This window comes from Lethenteron reissneri, chromosome 26, assembly GCF_015708825.2.
Source record: "Lethenteron reissneri isolate LAM-NWPU_2019-01 chromosome 26, ASM1570882v1, whole genome shotgun sequence".
Taxonomy (NCBI): Eukaryota; Metazoa; Chordata; class Hyperoartia; order Petromyzontiformes; family Petromyzontidae; genus Lethenteron; species Lethenteron reissneri.
In genome coordinates this window covers 23,508,076-23,529,370 of record NC_083804.1, presented here as the reverse complement: position 1 = coordinate 23,529,370, position 21,295 = coordinate 23,508,076, and the positions used below count along the sequence as shown (strand labels likewise).

At 55.0% G+C, this 21,295-nt stretch overlaps 1 protein-coding gene across 1 annotated transcript in view; it reads right to left on the bottom strand.

Annotated features, from left to right (window-relative positions):
* Positions 1–21,295, bottom strand: part of LOC133347897 (nucleolar protein 4-like) — a 146,405-nt gene that overhangs the window by 108,946 nt on the left and 16,164 nt on the right. The window contains exon 2 of the mRNA XM_061560632.1: positions 2,704–2,856. Coding sequence (XP_061416616.1) covers positions 2,704–2,856 — 153 coding nt within the window. The remainder of the gene's footprint in view (positions 1–2,703; positions 2,857–21,295) is intronic.

Sequence of the window (21,295 nt, the reverse complement as noted above, 5' to 3'; positions counted from 1 at the left end):
CCATTAGCCTGAATCTACAGAGATAGTGCCCGCGTGCGTGCGCGCGCGCGCGTGCGTTCAATATCACGCAAATCTCGTCCGACAGACTCGCAGCACGCGAACACAGGAGCCCTGCCTTTCCGATCCTCCCTCCATCCGAGGGGTTTGGCCGCGAGATGATCTACTCATCGCCACAGGGCTCGGGCCCTCGGCAGCTCTTGCGAGGAGTTGTGCCACGCTGAGCCCTGTTCAAGCAGCAGCAGCGTCATCAATCCCAGTCCTCCTGGGTCGGCCTCGGCCTCCATACAAAAGAACATGGATTTTTAAGTCTACGCGTTCAGCTGATTTCTTTTTCGTTTTGGTAACCCCCCCCCCGCCAGCACCTCCTCCTGCCTCCAAGCAGAGGCAAAACTATTGAGTGTGCAAGCGGTGCAACTGCAGCAGGTCCCACGTGCTCGCTGGGCCAGGGCTACCAAGTGCCGAGGGCATCTGCTGGGGATGGTGTCGGTATTCCTGGCAGATGGGCTGTTTGTGAATAAGGGGCGCGCTGGCTGTCAATAGCATCGCAAGCGTGGCCCTCTCAGTCGCAGTGGCAATGAGAGTGCGAGGTGGAGGTGGTGGTTGTGAGCGGTAGTGTAGCGGTTAGCGCCCTGCACTACCAACCTGGCGACCCAAATTCGATTCCCGTTCACGGCCAACACCAGTGACGATTATCTGAACCAGTCCTGGGCCTCCTCTAGGTCGACTCAGCCTCAAATCAGTACCTGGTGCAGTGTGTAAACATCGCCACTGGGGAGACAAAGGCGGTCGGGTGTGGTGCTGGCCACCCACCCCCTCGTGTACCGTTCCGGCCTTCATAGGTGCCCGCTAACAGCACTTGCCCCTACAGTCTGTTAAGGCTATACGGGGGATTTTTGTCTTTTTTGTGGTGGTGATGGTGGTGGTGGTGGAGCGGGAAGAGTGAACACATTGCACGTCTGGCTCCGAAAGAAGACGCCACCGATTCCCTTCCAGCTCACTCGCTGCGCAAGGGGCACTGGAGACGAGTGATGGAGCAGACGCCGGGGGAGCGTTGGACTCTGAATTTGCCAGTTAAATCAACTCTCCCACGTGTCGCCCCAACAGGGGAGGCGGCGATGGGGGGAGCGAGAGATGCCTCGGCAGCAGAGGGTGGGAGGTGGGCAGCTTCCTGGTTCGTTTTATTTTGTGCATGCGCCTACCTCCGGCTGCGTTTACTCGTACGGCCCCTTTATCGATCCGCTGCTGGATGAGGGCCGATGCTGCCTGGATCCGAATCCAAAATCTCAGCGCAGCCAGCTCTGACCTCTGAGCCACCCGGCCTTCCTAAGAGAAACGTTCTTACGGGATGGGGGGGGGGGCCTTTCTGCCTCACCGCCTCTGACAGGCTTCGAATTGTGACTCGAGGCGTCACGCTCATGGAGTTTTGGGTTGTGAGTGTGAGCAGGCGAATTTTAAATGCCCAGATGGCTGCTGAGTTAAATTTGGGCGTTAATTCGTGGCACGAATTAATGTTAAATCACGCAGTCAAGTATTGGCGCACCTCAGTGCACCTCTCACCCCCTTCACTCTCCCCCCCACCCCGCCAGCCCACCCGGTATATTAAATTAAAGGGGCACACAGCAAGAATGTCGTAATTGCCTTGGGGGGTTTTAAGATGCTGATTTCAATTGCGGTAATTGACGGTCGGTGACAACGGTGGCGATTATTTGTGAAGAGGAAGATCGGGGGGGGGGGGGGGGCAGAGACAATGGAGGGAGTGGTGACGCCTGCACGGGGTTGGGTGTCTCGCTGAACTCCCCTCCCTTGGTCACCATCCTCTCGACCGGGCGCATTTCAACTTTGACGGAGCGTGCATCATCATCGTCGTCGTCGTCATCATCAACTCGTGGCTTATAATCACGCCCGCCCCGAGGAACGAAAGGCCTCGCAAGCATGCTAATGAGAGCGCGCAGCTCCGTGAATACAACATCACTCTCGACGAAGGTCACAGCTAAAGCGGATTTAAAAAAATAAACATATAAAACTAAAAGCAGCTGAGCCCGCCGATGCGCCCAGCTAAATATTTCAAACGAGCCAAATCGTTCTTCTTACCAAGAGTACTGAGCGAGAGGGATTATCCACCAATTATTCAATCAAATAACTCTCAATCTACCAAAGGGTGAAGGCGTCCCCTAGGTGCCATGGTGGGGAGGGGGGTTCACTTTGACCAGACTTTACCACGCTGGTCAGCGCGTGTTGGTGAAGGGGTGGACAAGTGCCGAACCGGTTCCCTGACGTGCCACTGATGTTATAGCCGTGGCCAGAAATCCAACTGAAATCGCCGGGTTCACAGTGAGAAATTAAAAGTAAAAAACGGTCTGTAACACACAGAGCGAACTCTACGAATGTCTGAACGGAGAGCCGACTGCTCTTGCTGACCCCCCCCCCCCCCCACGTCTGCCTCCTCCCTCTCGGCACTCCTCGGTGGCGGGGGGGGGGTGCCGCCTGTCTGGGTTCGACACCGCACAAGCCCAAAAATTGTCATCAGCGTTTCGGGCGGCAGGAATTGATTTGATGGTGTTCGCGTTGCGTTGTACTCCACTGCAGGAACAACTGCACAGTTGTTGATGGAGCCGGGCTCAGTGAGGTGCCAGCCCTCGGGGGCACGATGGGGCACGGGGGGGGGCACGAGGTGGGGGGGGGGAGGCACGGGGGAGCGCTCACCGCCTTGTAGGTACGCTTCTGCCCGGCGTGTTTGACCGCTCGCTCGTTGCCCCCGGCCGTCTCCACGTGGATCGAGTAGATGATGTCGTAGAAGTCCTCCACCACGGCCACGCGTCTCAGGCTCGCGCCGTCCGCCACCGTGCCGTCTCCCAGCTGGTTGGGGGGTAGGGGGGGGACGCACAAACAAAACACGCAGACCGACGCCAACGTCATCAAATGGTCCACTAACGTCCCACCAACGTCGACAAAAAACCAACGAGTCTCGCTGCCGGCGTTCGCTCCTAGGCTCTCCGAAGGGAGGGGACGACTCAGAGGCGCGAGGAGGAGGAGCCACGTACGAGCGTGGAAGGCAGCAGCAGCCGGTGCCAAATTCCCACCCAAGCTCTGCGGCCCTCTGTATAGTAAGATGTTATCGGCCAATTCCTGAGTGTTTACATGTCGGAGGAAACCGGAGCACCCGGAGAACACCGTACAGGCGGCAATAACGTGGAGTTCGCATGTTGCCGTGCCGCGTTCTCCTGGCGAGCCAAGGTACGGCTCCTGCTCGGCGCCCACGGGAAGGGAGTTTCACGCCGTCGGTGCGCCATCAACCCTCGCGACAGCCTCCACCGCGGTGAATCGCAGGCGGCAGCTACGTGCAGCAGCAGCAGCAGCTACGTGCAGCAACAGCAGCGGCAGCTACGTGCAGCAGCAGCTACGTGCAGCATCAGCAGCGGCAGCTACGTGCAGCAGCAGCAGGAGCAGCGTGGCTACCGCGATGCTGTTGCTATGTACACACGTGGCACCATCTCCATGATTTTTTTTTATGAATAACTCGTCATACAATGTCAAAAGTGAGTGCACCATGGATGGACTCGCCCCCGCCATAGGAATGTGGAATCCCCCACTACTGGCTCAGGGCTGTAAACAGGAGATGAGCACCGCAATATTGTGTTGTGTAGATATTCGGATGGGGGGGGGGGGATGCCCCCTACTCGCAACCCTCGCCCCGCTCCCCCAAACTAAAACCTCCCTACTGCCCCCTGTGGTATGGAGCCCTCTGCTGCAATGAAAAGCCAAGGCGCTTGGTGTCTGCATATTCACGTCGTGAAATTCGCCACAGCGAAGTAAAAAGGATGATTCTGTGTGGCGCATTTACATCGTTTTGTGCCAACCTAGGCAGGACCCATGTCGAACGCAGAGGGCCCTTGTCGATAAACGCCCGGCAGGTTAGCATCACGGGTTCAAGCAAAACCCGGCCACTGATGATGTTGATGATGAGACGCGGAATGTGTGGGCTGTGCGCGGTGGGGTGCACGCGTGTGCCTGGTTGGTGTCTCGAGGTATCCGTGCGTGTACGCCCCCCCCCCTTCCACCAACCTGCCAGCCCACTTTATAAATGAGGGCATTCCGTCAGGCCGCCCGGGTCATGGGGGTCATGTCACCATAGCTCCCCACGCAGCAAGTCAGTGCGGGTTTTGCAAACGCGGGGAGCGTATTAGTGGCGTCATAGAATTACAGTACAACAGTTTTATATATATTTTCGCCGTACAGCCAACCACACGGCTATCACGCTCGGGATGAAATCGGGAGAGAGAAAACAAAAAGCAAAGAATTGCGTGGGAAGAAAACCGAATGAAGTTTTTCCACGCTTTTATTTAACTCACTGTCTGTTGTTGTTGTTGTCGTATCCTCAAATCTTGTAACTCAGTTTTTACCCACTTCCCAATGTGGTATCAACTGCAAACTTGGTATACGTATGTCATACTGATGACAATACTATATTCTGTCATTAAAAATAGCATATATATTTTAAACAATCTTTTTTACATGTTATGTTTCAGCTTGGGTCTAATTGTCCACGCTCAACTGACGTTGGCTGTAAATCACCACTGCCCCTTATGCTATGGAAAGCTTCGGGGCCACTTCCTGGAGTCGTGGAGTTCTGCCATTACTCGTACGGTACATTTCATTAAAGCGTGTTTTTTTAAAAGTATTTTTTAATATTACTTATTTTTAGCAAAATTGGTGCGAGCGACGCAAAGTTGATCCGAGTGACGAGCCGATCCAGCGACTGCCTTTAAACTTTCACGGTGAAGAGGAGGATTATTTTGTTACGCTGCGCTGTCATCTCTCCCCGCAGAGCATCACGCGTGCAAGGTGGTGGTGGCAACCTGCCTGGGTATTTTGTGCCACCAAACACTCCACCACCTCAGCTCCCCATTAGTGATGGAGCAGTTGTGGAGAGAGTGGAGAGTTTCCCATACCTGGGCAGTGTGCTCATGACCAGGTCCGGTTTGACAGCTGAGGTCTCACTCCGAATCAGTCAGCCGGCATTATATTTTCATCGGCTGCGCAATGCTGTGTGGAAACTACCTGGTGTGTGGATCCGCACGAAGCTTCGGATCTTCTCGGCCACAGTCATGCCCTCCCTTCCCTATGCTTCTGAAACGTTGATCCCTCTAATGGAACATCTGCGCTGGTTAGAAACATTCAGGCTGGTATGCCTACGATCCATCCTGGGTTTAACCAGGCTGGATTGTGTGAGCAGCTCACAAATCCTTGGAAGATCACATTCCCATCAGTGAGTTCGTCTGGCAGGCAGGCTGCGTTGGCTGGGTCATGTAGACCGCATGCCCAGCCACTGCATGCCCAAGCAGCTTCTGGTTGGCCAAATAGAGGGGGCTAAACGGGCACGACATGGGATGGAGCATAGATGGCCTGATGCGGTACAGGAGAATGTGGAGCTGAGTGGACTTGGCGATAACTGGTACCAACGGTGTCAGGATCGGCCGCTGTGGAGGAGGCTCGTGAAGGTCGCTGCTGGACAGTTGGAGGCAGTCGCCCTCAAGCAACAACGAGCGGAGCGCCGGGCGGCTAAAATACAGCAGGTTGGCATCTACCAGCTATCTCAGTCAGCCAACCCGTGGCACCTCGGTCTGTCCCGAAACCTCCTGTCAGCGAGCCTTCGACACTTCACGTGGCCTGAAAGTGCACCTGGCCTGGCACAGGCGCCGTGGTGACGTCACCGTCACTTAGTGGCGAATGGCGAGCATTGGTTTTGGTGGCAACTACTCGACAAGTGCTTGCACGCGCTCGCTCTCGACTGCAAAGGCAAAGATCCCCCGTATAGCCTAGACATACTGTTGGGGAAAGTGCTGTTAGCGAGCACCTATGAAGGCCGGAACGGTACACGAGGGGGTGGGTGAGCAGCACCACGCCCGACCGCCTTTGTCTCCCCAGTGGCGACGTTTATACACTGCACCTGGTATTTATTTGAGGCTGAGTCGACCTAGGGGAGGCCCAGGACCGGTTCAGATAATCGTCACCGGTGTTGGCCGTGAGCGGGAATCGAACCCGGGTGGTCGGGTTCATAGCGAAGCGCGCTAACCGCTACACTACCGCTCCCCACACTCACAGACACACACACACACAGACACCCTACACACACACACAGACACACACACAGACACGAGCTGCAGTGAATCTGCCACCACGTCTCTCGGTCGGGGCGTCCGCGATTGTCTCCAAACAACAGCCGCCCTCTCTCCGTCACGACAACTCGCTTTCAGCCTCGCGCTTAACTTCTCGTCGCTACCGCCATCACGACCGCCATCGTCATGACCTCCGTCACTCACGCACATCCCTATCCCGCGGAATCGCGGGAATCTATGAGCCTCTGAAGGCAAATAAACACATAAAGGGCATTCCTATGGTTTCATGTCTTTATCATCATCATTATTTCCAGTGTTTTCCCCTCCACGGTGTCATCCGCGTGACAGGCGTTGGTTGTCACGCGCGTGCCAGCTGCTCTAAGATGGATGTCAAATTCCCAGCACTGTCACGATTACAGGACTGTCGTCGTCATCATCATCATTATTAATATTCCGCTTTGTTTACCCACGAAAGCCTGAGTCTCAGGAGCCCTTCTCAGGAGCGTCCTGCCAAGCGTCGCAGTTGGGAGGCGAGGGGTGGGGTGGCGTGTGGGGCGATTGCTTTACGCTTTTCGGATTTTTGCCGAGTAATTGAATCTTTCTTTTGGGGTGAATTTTTGGGCCGTGACGCCAGCAACACACGGCCGACTCTTCTTAGAACGACGTCGCGTTATCTTGCACGCCCGCCGTGAACGAGACGGTTTCGTGGCATTCACGGCGAAGACACCCGCGGCATTAACCAGGTTCGAACCGCTTGCAATAAGCGGCGATTGTTTCGTTTCACAGCGTTAATCATCAGAGCGGGCAGGCCATTGTGAACTGGTGTCATGCCCCAGATTAAGAGAGAGAAAATGCACCCCCCGCCCACCCACCCCGGGACAATCTTTTCCGTATCCCCTTGGTGCGTGGGGGCCCCCTCCGGCTCGTGGGGCCCGGCGCAGTTGCACCGCCTGCACAAGCGGCGGCTGCGCTGTCGCTCTCCCGCCCCGCCACTACCCAGCGCCCCCACCACAAACCGAACCGCCTCCCAAAATCTCTCCCTCCCTCTCCCGTCTCCATTCCTCGCTCCCTCCTCTCTCCCTCCCACTCTCTCCCTACTCCACATATTTTTTTTATTTGGCCCTGAAGGGATCACGGGATGGGGGTGAGAGGGTGACGGGGGGGGGGTGTTGTGATGCACAGTGCACTGCACCTACAGCCCCCATCATCCATCCCTCACCCTCCCTCCCCCACCCCCATCCCGTATCTCTCTCCCCATGCGGGATGCTCCAACCCTCATCCCCAGCATCACCCAAAGCTATCTCCTCCCTCTGCTGTGCCTCTCTCACCCTCCCCCTCCCGCCCTCCCACTGGCAGGGTTGAGTCCTTGGAAGAAGTCGAGGGGGAGAGGAGGGGGAGGAGGGGAGGGGAATGGAGGTGTGGGTTTGAGAGCTCCCGAATCTCGCTCCATCAAAGGGAATCGCATCCCCCCCCCCGCGCGGCGCGAGGGGCCGCGTTTGATGCGCGCGACCGAGAACTCGCCCGGCCCACGCGCACACAGCCGTCATCACTGCCGGGATGGAGATGCTGCTGCTGAAGCTGCTGATGCTGATGATGCTGCTGATTCTGCTGCTGCTGATGATGCTGCTGCTGATGCTGCTGATGATGATGATGATGAATCCCAATACGACAAACACAGTCACGGTCGTCGTGGTGATGGTGATGATGGTGGTGATGATGGTGATGATGGTGATGACGGTGATGATGGTGATGATGGTGATGATGATGATGGTGATGATGGTGGTGATGGTGGTTATGATGGTGATGATGATGATGGTGGTGATGATGGTGATGGTGGTGATGATGGTGGTGATGATGATGATGGTGGTGATGGTGATGATGATGATGGTGAGGATGGTCATCGCTTCACCTGTATCCTGCCAGGTGGCTGAGTGGTGGATGGAGCGAGAGGTTCGCAATCGGGGGTTGGTGGTTGACTCGGCCCATCCAGTCTCCGGGGCGAATAAATTGAGTACCCCCTTGTGGGGAAGTCAACAACGAGCGAGGTTGACTCATCCCCGTCAGAGTAATGTGGAATTTCCACAACTGACTCAGGGCTTGGTTTGTGTGAAGTCGGTGCCCAGGACTGAGTCAGACGTCACATACCACGGATATGCCCTGTGGCCACCGAGGTTGCAACTCAGATAGGCAGGCTGTGATGGCACGCCGCGCGTTCGAATGCGCCGCCACCACTCCATCGCCAGCATCCCTGGTTATTCAGAGATATTTCATCATCGATCAGCCATTATCCATCCGCTGCTGGATGATGAAGGCCTCGCCAAAGCGCCGCCGCCACCGCTCACGATCCTGCGGTGTAACGATCCAGCCGGTGCTTGCGCACGACGAGACGATGTCGCCTCCCTCCATCTCTACGGCAGGGAGGGAGGGCGTCCTCTCTCGGAAGCGTTCCATTCCTTGGTCGCCGTTCCGCTATTCGTCTCGACCATCGTCCACCTCGAGCTGAGACGCGTCCTGCCCGCGTCGTGTAACCGCCTACCCCGGCGTCGTTGAATCCTGAACATTCTTGGCGAAACCCCCATTTATTTTGTCCGTCGCCCGCCAACCTCACTCGAGTGTTTAATTTGCATCATAGGCGATGTGATGACGTGTTTGGGTGTTATTTTGTTTCCGTGCGTGGGGAGCGGTGGCGCAGTGGTCAGCGCGATGCGCTACGGACCCGGCACCCCGAGTTTGATTCCCGCTCACGGCCAACATCGGTGAGGATTACCTGAACTGATCCTGGGCCTCCCCTCGGTCAACTCGGCGTAAGCATCGCCATTAGGGAGACAAAGGCGGCCGGACGTGACGCTGGCCACCTAACCCTTCGTGTGCCGTACTGGCCTTCATAGGTGCTCGCTAACAGCACTTGCCCCAAGAGCCTGTGAAGGCTACACGGGGGATCTTTATTGACGTGCATATCATTCTCAGCTGGCCCCGTGCAGCTGCTGTGCAAGTTGGGTGCGTTGTGGCTTTGTGTCCGGCCAGCCCTGCTGGCTGCTCTACGACACAATACAGGACACATCTCCTTCTCATATCTGTCTCTCCACATACAGATTTTATTTTCAAAAAGCTATTTCTGTGCACATCCCATCGGCCACACGACCTTCCGCAGGTAAATAATTTGTTTGTTTTTTGTTCCCCAGCAGCATTGACGGTGTCGTACTCTCAGTGTCTCGTCAGCAGAGTCTGGCTGAAGAGCACACTGCTCGTGCTCACTGCCGCGGCAGAGCCACCGCGACTTCATGTGGCCCACGTGTGTAGTTTGTTTGAATCACGCTCGCTGAGCACAGGAGCCAAAGGACCCAAGGGGGTAAGCGGCCAGCAACTAACAGCACCCGAATCGAAGTTGTAGTAGAGAAGAGAGTGTAACCAGTGCCGGATTAAGCTAGTGCGGGGCCTACAGCATATGATGTTATGAAGGAGCCCTAAATAAAAAAATAACAATCGAAATATTAAACATACATTTTAACTTGCACAGTAAAGTATATTTTTTTATTTTCTCTACAGCCAGATAATACGACAAATCGCTAACCGTAAACACCCAGTCGTTCATAAAAGTTGAAGGCAGTATAGTACTATAGTAATAGAGCAAGTGCAGAATCACTGAACCGGAATTGATAGCTTGAAAGCGTTTAGCGCGGGGCCCTTGAAAGTGCGGGGCCCGTAGCTACTACACATGTAGCGACGTTTGCTACTAGAATCATCCGGCACTGAGTGTAACGCATGAGCAAGGTTATTGTTGCACAAGTTTGGGCAAAGAAACGATGGAAATGGATTCCCAAGTGGAGTGGTATGCACAGGGAAGCGGAAAGAGGAGTGACGTGACCTGCAGCGTGGTGAGTGGGTGAGTGGGCGCTTGGGTAGGTGAGTGGGTGGGTGTGTTGTTGTGGTCTGACGTATGGTGAGTGTGTGGGTGAGTGTGTTGTTGTGTGACCCGAAGTATGGTGAGTGGGTGGGTGAGTGAGTTGTTGTGACCCGAAGTGTGGTGAGTGGGTGGGTGAGTGTGTTGTTGTGACCCGAAGTGTGGTGAGTGGGTGGGTGAGTGTGTTGTTGTGGTCTGAAGTATGGTGAGTGGGTGAGTGAGTTGTTGTGACCTGCAGTGTGGTGAGTGGGTGGGTGAGTGTGTTGTTGTGACCCGAAGTGTGGTGTGTGGGTGGGTGAGTGTATTGTTGTGGTCTGAAGTATGGTGAGTGAGTGGGTGAATGAGTTGTTGTGACCTGCAGTGTGGTGAGTGGGTGGGTGAGTGTGTTGTTGTGACCTGCAGTGTGGTGAGTGGGTGGGTGAGTGTATTGTTGTGGTCTGAAGTATGGTGAGTGGGTGAGTGTGTTGTTGTGACCTGCAGTGTGGTGAGTGGGTGGGTCAGTGAGTTGTTGTGACCTGTAGTGTGGTGAGTGGGTGAGTGTGTTGTTGTGACCTGCAGTGTGGTGAGTAGGTGGGTGAGTGTGTTGTTGTGACCTGCAGTGTGGTGAGTGAGTGGGTGAGTGTGTTGTTGTGACCTGCAGTGTGGTGAGTAGGTGGGTGAGTATGTTGTTATGACCTGCAGTGTGGTGAGTAGGTGGGTGAGTGTGTTGTTGTGGTCTGTAGTGTTGTGAGTGGGTGGGTGAGTGTGTTGTTGAGGTCTGCAGCGTGGTGAGTGGGTGAGTGTGTTGTTGTGACCTGCAGTGTGGTGAGTGGGTGGCTGAGTGTGTTGGTTGAACTCAGTCTGGTGGATGAGACGACGCAGTGAGTGTCTGGCAGAGACCCGAGTCCTCAACACGGGTGGAGGAATGAACGAGTGAAGTCCACGGGAACGGCAGCCCTGGCAGTGGTAGCGATAGAAGAGTGATCAGGAGGCGACTGACCGCCAGTGAGCCGATGTACTGGAGTGAATCAGTGAGTGTTGGATCACAAACCACCCTGACGTCTTTACGTTGAATTCCTGGTTTACGTTTAAAGTAACGCGAAGCACGTGTGGAGTGGTGGCGCAGTGGTTATCGACAATGGCGGAAGCCAGGATTTTCAGGTAGGGGGGGGGGCAACCCCTCCAGCAATGAAAAATGATAGAGGAGTTGTTAGTAAGTAAGGAGTTGTTAGTGAGTAAGGACTTGGCCCTAAGATTTTTATTCGACGCGTGTGCGGCGATGGCGCAGCCATCGATCGAGGGTCGAATTAGAACCGCGTTGTGTGATCGGCATCGCGCTCGCTGAAGCTGTTGATGCCTTCAGGGAAGTCGTGTACTGTCTACGCGACTGCGCACAATTCTGTGAGTCACTTATAACTGCTTTGCCGTTACTTATTGCCAATTATGGACTCAGATTATTGTCCTATCATCTCATAGAGTCACTGGCACATAATAATATGCTACACAGTGGCAGTGGGGGTCGCAAAATGCCGATTTATTACTAATAAACCCCAATGATCCGATCGAAATTAGGGATTTCGATCGGATCATTGGGGGGCACCTGCCACCCCACTGGCTCCGCCAATGGAACTTAGCGCAGTACACTGTGAACCCCACGCGAACCGAGTTCCATTCCCAATCACGGCCAACATCAGTGACGAGTTATAACTGAATCGATCATGCCCACCTCACCCCTCCAATCCCTCTTTCCTTCAGCAGACCACAATGGCAAAGGATCACCCCCCCCCCCCCCCCCCCATCATCGACACGGCGTTGGTGAGGCCTTCAGCCAGCAGTGGATTGGCAATTTGCTGTAGATAACGATCGAGATGGCATCGTGGCCAGTCACTGATGCCACCACCACCACCACTCGCTGGCAATGCATTCGACACTCTGCCAGATGCGGCAGCTGCTGCACACGAGACACGAATCGACCTCCAGGTTCCGTCCTGAGAGCCAAGGGCTGCGCAAATTCACACGAAATGTGTTCATTATTAACGCCGCGTCGCCGGCTAACGATCCTCGCTTTCAAATGAGGGAATTCCTCGCCTTGAGTCCCATCACCGAACTCTCAAGGGACCCGGCATGAGTTCTAACCGTGGGATTCATTGATCAATACGTCGCGACAGATTCGCTAAGCTCGTGGGACAGGCATAGGATCCCGCGCGTGACAATTGGCGATTTTCGGTGCGTGCACGCCGAGCGTAATGTGTCCACGAATGGATGTCAGTGACACGCGAACCCATTACACAACCCATTGAATGGTCGCCGGCGTAAGGCACTACCACTGTAATCTTAAATCTTTGTATCCTGGATTCCTGAACACACCCTGTGAATATGTGTATTAAACATTACGCGCGGACATAAATAAAAAGGTGAGATGTAGGCGGCGTGTCGCAACAATTCTCGGCGCAACTTCAATGCGGCACTGGGTCCACTCGGCCGAGTGGACTAACAGGGCGGCGCTGTGGTGACACCGAGAGGTTCGATTCCTGACTCGGGCACCTTCCTACGTGGAGTTTGTATATCCTCCCCTCGGTTCCGCACGGGGTTACCTCCCATTGGTCATTACAAAAAAAAATTCTAATCAATGATGAAGGCCAAACATTGCGTTGCAGGACCCAATTTAAACAACAAACAAATAAAAAAAACCCCAACGAGTGTTGAAACTTAGCGTGGCTTTCCCAGGCCATGGTCGTTCTAATCCTCGCGCTCGCGAGCTGATGACGGGGGAAGAGGTGACCACCACCAGGGCAGCAGCGGGAGGAGAGAGCACGAGGAGGTCCGAGCGCCATCCCTCGGCCTCCCAGAGAACTCCACGTGGCCGTCGCCGGCATCGCCTCGCGCTGCGTCTCCGCAGGCGCGGACTCTGTGCTGGGGGAGGGCTCCCCCGCTCCTCGCTCGCTCGGAGGAGCTTTGTTCTCCCCCCCCCCCGATCTCCCATCGATCGGACGCCGCAGTCCAAAATCTCCGCCGTGCCCTTGGCACATTTCGTCTCATCGCTCCAATTAGCGCGACGTCCACAACGCTCAGGACGCCGTCTCGCCGAGTGGCTGGACCCGGAGCGGAAAGGAGCTGCGCAGCTAATCGGATTCCTCCAGTCTCAACACGGAGTTTGAGTCTGACGACGGCAATCACGTGGACGTGCTATGAGGGCCACTGCCCGGAACGTCGCCTAGTATGTTTTTTTTTTACTCTGTAAAGCGCACACACACAGCGTTATTGACGAATGCGTTACGTTATAATGTCGACATAAAATAGCGACGAGATGCCACGGCCAAGGGAGCGAAACAGTGGAGATGGAGCGATCAAATCGGCTCGTGTGCGGGTGCTTGGTTAGATCGTTGCATTGCAGGATCGCGAGAGATGGCGGCGAATCTTCATCCAGCAGCGGGACTGATCACGACCGATGGCCATGGCGAGGACGACCCGTCGCCACGGACTGCCATGTGCAGTCTGCAAACGGCCTTCCCCCAGACGTCCGCGCCGTCGACCCCCTTGCCGCTATTCCAGCCGAGACTCCAGACCGCGCTCTCCCATCTCTGTCTACGGACGTCTCATTTCTCCAAGCGCTCCGCCACCGTTCCTTCCCCGTGCATGTCCTGTATGTTGGACTTCTTTCGCGCCGTACGTAGCCGAAGCGTGCCAATCGGAGGCGTATCGCCTCCGATTGGCACGCCTTGCAACTTCGCCACTTCCTAAATCTGTCGCTGTGAATTGGGCGCAAGGTAACTGACCTTTGTGGTTCAGTGATTCTGCACTTGCTCTATTACTATAGTACTATACTGCCTTCAACTTTGATGAACGACTGGGTGTTTAAGGTTAGCGATTTGTCATATTATCTGGCTGTATAGCAAATGAATAAATACAATTGCTTTACGATTCAAGTTAAATATGTACGTGTTTTAATATTTACGTGTTTTTTTTCTTAATTTAGGGCCCCTTTGTAACATATGCTACAGGCCCTGCACTCGCTTCATCCGGCACTGGGCCCGTGAATAGTTATCACTACAATGATTATATAACTGTGTAGCAACAGGGCAATTATTACATTCTGTCGTCGCAGGGAGGCGACGCCTTGCGGGAGGAGCTGATGGAGTAGCGATGACGTTCATCGAGAGACCCCGAGGCACGGGAGGAAGGGGACAGCAGGTGGAGGCTTCAGGGACCGAACCGTGAAATTTCATTTTCACAGCGCGTCACGTGGACTCGTGCGGGGGAGCGGTGGCGCGGTGGTTAGCGCGCCGCCGCGCCGCTGTGCGAGCCCGGCACAGCAGAGTTCGTCACGTGTGTCCGTATGCATGTATGTTGAACTTCGCGTAACTCAGTACGTAGCCAACCGTGCTTATCGGAGGTGCTGGGGGAGGACAACAAAGTGAACACAGAAAGCAGTCAAGGCCAGTGATATCGGAACCCGGTCCTGGAGGAACACCCACCACCTCCCTTCACCAATCGTCAACTGACCAGCGTGGGGAATTATGGTCAAGCACTTGGCAAGATGTTGTCGGCGTGGGGGCTGCGAGGTGTGGGCCGAGGGATGGCAGGTGATGCTGAGTGCCACCCCCTCGTTTGTCTGATGAATTTTCCCGGGGTTCTTAGTTTTCCTCCCGAATGATCGTTCATTGAATTGGCCACACAACCCAATGTAGCCCTCGTTAACACTCAGTGAGTCTCTCAATTGCAAGTACTGTATTTATCATCATCGAAGAAAAAGAAAAAAACATTGTGGTGGCTACGCTGCACGGGGCCCGTAATCCAGAAGCGTGAATTCAGCAGCGAGAGTTGGTGGATCACACACAGACACAGACAAACACACAGACACACACAGACACACACAGACACACAGACACACACAGACACACACAGACACACACAGACAAACACACAGACACACAGACACACACAGACACACACAGACACACACAGACAAACACACACACACAGACACACACACAGACACACACACAGACACACACACAGACACACAGACACACACACACAGACACACAGACACGCACACACACAGACACACAGACACACACACAGACACACACACACACGCACAGACACACACACAGACACACACACACAGACACGCGCACAGACACACACACACAGACACACACACAGACACACAGACACACAGACACACACACACAGACACACAGACAGACACACACACACAGACACACACACAGACACACACACACACACAGACACACACAGACACACACACACAGACACACACACACACAGACACACACAGACACACACACAGACACACAGACACACACACAGACACACACACAGACACACACACACAGACACACACACAGACACACACAGACACACACACAGACACACAGACAGACACACACACAGACACACACAGACACACACACAGACACACACACACACAGACACACAGACACACACAGACAGACACAGACAGACACACACACACAGACACACACACACAGACACACACAGACACACACAGACACAGACACACACACACAGACACACACAGACACACACACACAGACACACACAGACAGACACACACACAGACACACACAGACACACACAGACAGACACACACACACAAACAGACACACACACACAGACACACACACACACAGACACACACACAGACACACAGACACACACAGACACACACAGACAGACACACACAGACACACACACACAGACACACACACAACACACACACAGACACACACACACAGACACACACACACAGACACACACACACACAGACACACAAAGACACACACACAGAGACAGACAGACACACACAGACAGACACACACACAGACCCACGCACAGACACACACAAACACAGACACACACACCACACAGACACACACAGACACAACACAGACAGACACACACACACAGACACACACAGACAACACACACAGACACACACACACAGACACACACACACAGACACACAGACACACACACACAGACACACACACCACAGACACACACCGAAACACACAGACACAGGACACACACACACACAGACACACACAGACACACACACAGACACACACAGACAGACACACACAGACACACACAGACACACAGACACACACAGACACAACACCACACACAACAGACACACACACACACAGACACACACCACGAGCACACACACACAGACACACACAGACAGACACACACAGACACACACACAGACACACACACACAGACACACACACACAGACACACACACACAGAAGACACACAGACACACACAGACACACACAGACACACACACACACACACAGACACACACACACACAGACACACACACACACAGACACACACACACAGACACACACAGACACACACAGACAGACACACACACACAGACACACACAGACAAACACACACAGACACACACACACACACAGACACACACACAGACACACAGACACACACACAGACACACACAGACACACACACAGACACACACAGACACACACAGACACACACAGACAGACACACACACACACAGACACACACAGACAAACACACACAGACACACACACACAGACACACACACAGACACACAGACACACACACAGACACACAGACACACACACAGACACACACACACAGACACACACACAGACACACAGACACACACACAGACACACAGACACACACACAGACAAACACAGACGTTGTGAAACTCCCTTCCCGTGGGCGTTGAGGAGGTGCCATGCCCTGGGGTCGCCAGGAGAAAGCAGGACAGCAAATCGACTAATATCCATCTGTTTCTATCTGTACAGGGAGTGGAGGATTTCTCCCCCGTGCGCGCGAGGGTTTCCCCGGGTGCTCCGGTGTCCTGCCACGCGTATAATGATAATAATAATGCACGTTCGTCGTTAATTGGCGGAACACGTCTTATAATAACAATCCAATGTGGCGGCGCGAACGTCCTGACAAAAAAAAGAACGGCCCTTGGACTCGGTGTGGCCTTCCTGGATAAACCAGTGCTCGTCAATGACTTGCGCGATTGCGCTTAAAACAAGAATCTGTCTCGATGTACGTCGAGCGGTGTTCGCCTCTTGATGAGCGTCCGTCGAGCACTTTGTCTGCACGTCATTGGCCATTGCCTCATTGGGTGTCGCGCAGCTCGTGGATGTATCACTGAAGCGCTCTGTAAGTAGGCGGTAGCTTTTATTTATACTGCGCCGAGATGTCCCGTGGCGTATCCTGCTCCTGTCCATTGTGGACTTTATTAAGCAGTAATATTATAAACCCGTCAAGACGTGAAATTCACTCCGACGAAGATTCATATGAAGGGAGCATTGCGATTTAAGCGAACCAGTAGTCATACCGTTAACATCTCACCGCCGTGGGTGCCATGGTGGTGAGATGTTCACTTCCTCGCCTGGTATGCAGGAAGTCGTGGGTTCGATCCTTGCTGTATATTTGGACTTTGCGTGTCTCTCTCCCCGAGGCCGCGTAAACTTTTCCTCCGGTTTCCCCCTCCACATTTAGAATCAACATCACGCGTTTAGAGGATTTGGCTGCTGCTATCAATTTCCACATAAGACACTTCGTTGAGTTATCATTTGTGGCCAGGTCACTTCTGAAAGAGAGCCAAATATCTGAGTGAACCTCACCTGGTAAAATAAGAGTTGATCGTTTTTATTTAAGTAACTTCCAGTTGGCGAGAGCACGCATAATGCCAGCTCATCCGCAAAGGCTTGTTTTCGGGAGGGCCCTGATACACTGGGACGTGTAGCCAATACCATTGAGGAGTTGAGCTTCGCGTTAGAGGAAACCGATGAGGCCGGACAAACCCCAACAGGGCGCTGTCCGCGAGGGGGTAGCACTCGGCACTGATACCTCCCGTCACACCTCGCAGTTGCACGTCTAAAGCACGTGGCAAGCCCCGTTAAACTCGTCACCCATCCAAGCACGAACCAGGCTCAAACTTTGCTTTGCTTCCAATAAGTGGTGCAAAAGCAACTCCTGAGTCTGCGTGCTTAAACGAATGACTGTGTTGACGGTGGTGGTGGTGGTGTTTAACACAAAGTCTGTAAGGCCAATACCCAATTAAGACTAAAACATCTTTAATTGTAGCGGGTTAAATCAGAAATTTGAAGGGCATGCTCTTAGCTTTGGCAGGACCTGCAGTTCGCGTAACTTAGAACTCACGTGGTGTGTGCTCGTCGTTTTGTAAGTATCAAAGGTCTCCGTGTGGGGCTGTTTACAAACAGAGCCATTCAACCCGCAGCGCAGTGTTGACAGAGCCACTGCGCTTGTGCCAGGCCAGATGCACTCCGAGGCCCACGTGACGTGCTTAGGGCTCCCTGGGAGGAGGCCACGGGACCGGGACCCGCGTGGCCAAGGGTCAAGTGACGCAATTTGAATAAGAGCGCAAGCACGCAAAGATCCCCCGTATAGCCTTCACAGACTGTAGGGGCAAGTGCTGCTAGCGAGTAGCCCCTACGAATGCCGGCGCGGCACACCGGGGAGTGGGTGGCCAATACAACGCCCGGCCGCCTTTGTCTCCCCAGTGCTGTTTACTACGCACCGTACCAGGTAATGTTGTGTTAAGGCTGCGTCGACCTAGAGAAAGCACAGAACGGGACTATTAAGTAATATTATCGGCCATCACTCACTGCCATTAGCCGTGGCCGGGAATCGAACTCGGTTGGCCGAAGGTGCGCAGCCGTCACCAGAATGCGCTAACCGCCGCGCCACCGCTCCCCCACCGGGACGACACCGAAATCCGCGCACTCGACCTCGGCTCCACAAAGCAGAGAGCGGCACCGCGATCCGCACGAGGTCCCAGGCAGGTGTGAGGGTGGAGGGAGGGGGTGATGAGTGGGAGAGGGGGGGAGGGAGGGTAGGGTGGGGGTAGCAGGGGGAGTGAGGTCGCGTGGGCGTGGGGGTGTGTGTGGGGGGGGTGATACTGGTGGAGGGGAAGGGAGGGCGAGGGGTTGTTTGGCTGCGGGGGGTGAGGCTGGGTTGGATTGCGGGGATTGTGGTGGGGGGCGGGGGGGTCTTGGCTCACGAGGAGGAGGAGGAGGGGTGGCAGGTGGAGGGAGGCAGAAGCGGGACACGGGGCGTGGAGCGAGGTGGCTGGAGGACGGGGGACGGCATGGGTGGGTGGGTGGGTGGATGGGTGGGAGGGAGCGAGTGTGCGTGGCAGGAGGTTCATAGAGCGCCGCGGAGGGACCCGTCCCTGCCGGCTCGGGATGCGGGTTGCTATGGAGTCGCCGTGTCTCGGAGTTGCAGTCATAGCCTAGAGAGAGAGAGGGGGGTCGAGGTACGAGCAGCAGGGGGTGGTGATGGGAGCGCTGAGGCTGCGCGGACCTGAGCCACGGGATAAGGACGGCGATGAGCGCCGCGGAGCAGAGACGATCGACGCGGAGGAGGAGGAGGGTTCATCGCGGGATGTTTGTGTGACGGCGACGCGCGGGCACCGTGGAGGTGCCGCGTGTCGCCAACGGGATCGCGCGCGGAGTGCGTGACCTGCGCTAATTCGGGGAAAACGTACTGGACTCCACTAATTTGCAATTTGCGCACGCGTGTCGACATTCTTGCCGGGCGCATGAACAGCCGCGGAGATTTAAGGGGGAAATGTGGCCGAGCATAGAGTGCGAGGGGAGGAGGAGGTGGGTGGGTGGTGGAGCGGGGACGGTCGGGGGTGGGATGGGAGGGGGTGCGTTTGGAGAGAGATGGGAGAGAGAGCGAGAAGAGAACGAGCGAGCGAAGCGCTCTGGTGTGGGCGTAAGGGTTGGAAGAGAGAGAGAAAAAAAAACGCCGCGAACGATTCCATAGAAACACGCGCTCACACACTCAGGGACACACACGCACGGACCACCCCCCCCCTCCTCCCCTCGCCCCCCCACCCAGCCCAACTACCCCAGCGCATCGGTGCGGGCCCGAGGCGGTACTGAAAAAAAGGTCAGCACTTCTTCCCGCAGACCGCCGCCTCGGCGCAAAACGCGCGGGCAGACAGCGCGGGCCCCCCTGCGAAACACACTTTGGACCGTGACATTTGCCAAGGTCCGCTCAGCCCCCTGCCCCCCCTCTCATGCACGCAGCGGCAGCAGCGCGAGATGACACCCCCCCCCTTTCGCCCTCTACGGACCCCGCGTCCCGCGACCGGCGCGCGCGTGCACACGCACATACACATGCATGCATACATATACATGTATGCATGCTGTAGATGCACACAGCAGACACAGAGGCGTGTACGTACACAGGCACACGCGCGCACACGCGTGTGCAGAGTCGCGTGTGCAGAGTCACGGATCCGCGCAGCGCCGCCCCCGCGCGCACTTCGGGCTTTGTGTTCCGGCAGCGCGCGTGCACGCACGCGCACGCGCACGTAGATACGTGCATGTATGCGCGCGTGCGTACACGTGAATGCACGCGTGTGCGCGCGCATGCATTCACGTGTGTATACATAGTACATACATAAGTACAAACATGCATAAACATACTCACGCAGGCTCACGTGCAAATGTACAAAGACAAAGATCCCCACCCTCCCCGATAGCCTTAACAGACTCTTGAGGCGGCGAGCACCGAGGGGGCGGGTAGCCAGCACCACGTGCGGCCGGCTTCCTCTCCCCGGCGCTAAAGTTTCACACACCGCGCCAGCTAATAATTTAAAGCTGAGTCGACCTAGGGGAGGCCCAGGGCCGGTTCAGATAATCGTCACTGGTGTTGGCCATGAGCGGGTTTCGAACTTAGGCCACCAGCTTCGTAGCAGAGCTTGCTAACCGCTACACTACTCATAATAGAGTTGTTTGGCGTTAGATCGCGTAAATATAAATGTGTTAAACCCGTCACAGCCAATTATGAAGGTTTGTCACGTAAACAGAACGTGCCAATCCGTTACGAGTTCAGCACACCGGTGTGGTGGAGAGAAAATCCACAACATTTACAATCTGAGTACGACATCTCGCCAGTAATTACAATCGGCATCATCAGGCGGCAGCCAGATTTGTAGAAAAATCCTCCTCCAAACCTTACAAATTGGCTGTGTCGCGTGGTGGCGGATCGAACGACACATTTATATTTACGCGATCTAACCCTCCAAAAAACCTGTATTATTGGTCGTTAAACGCTACACTACCGCCACCCATACAAACACATGCGCACACAGGTGCACACGCATATACGCGCACACACGGCTACAGTCACGTTACGTATACAGGCAAATAAGTCGCGTTCCCAAATCGCCCGTAACGCGCCC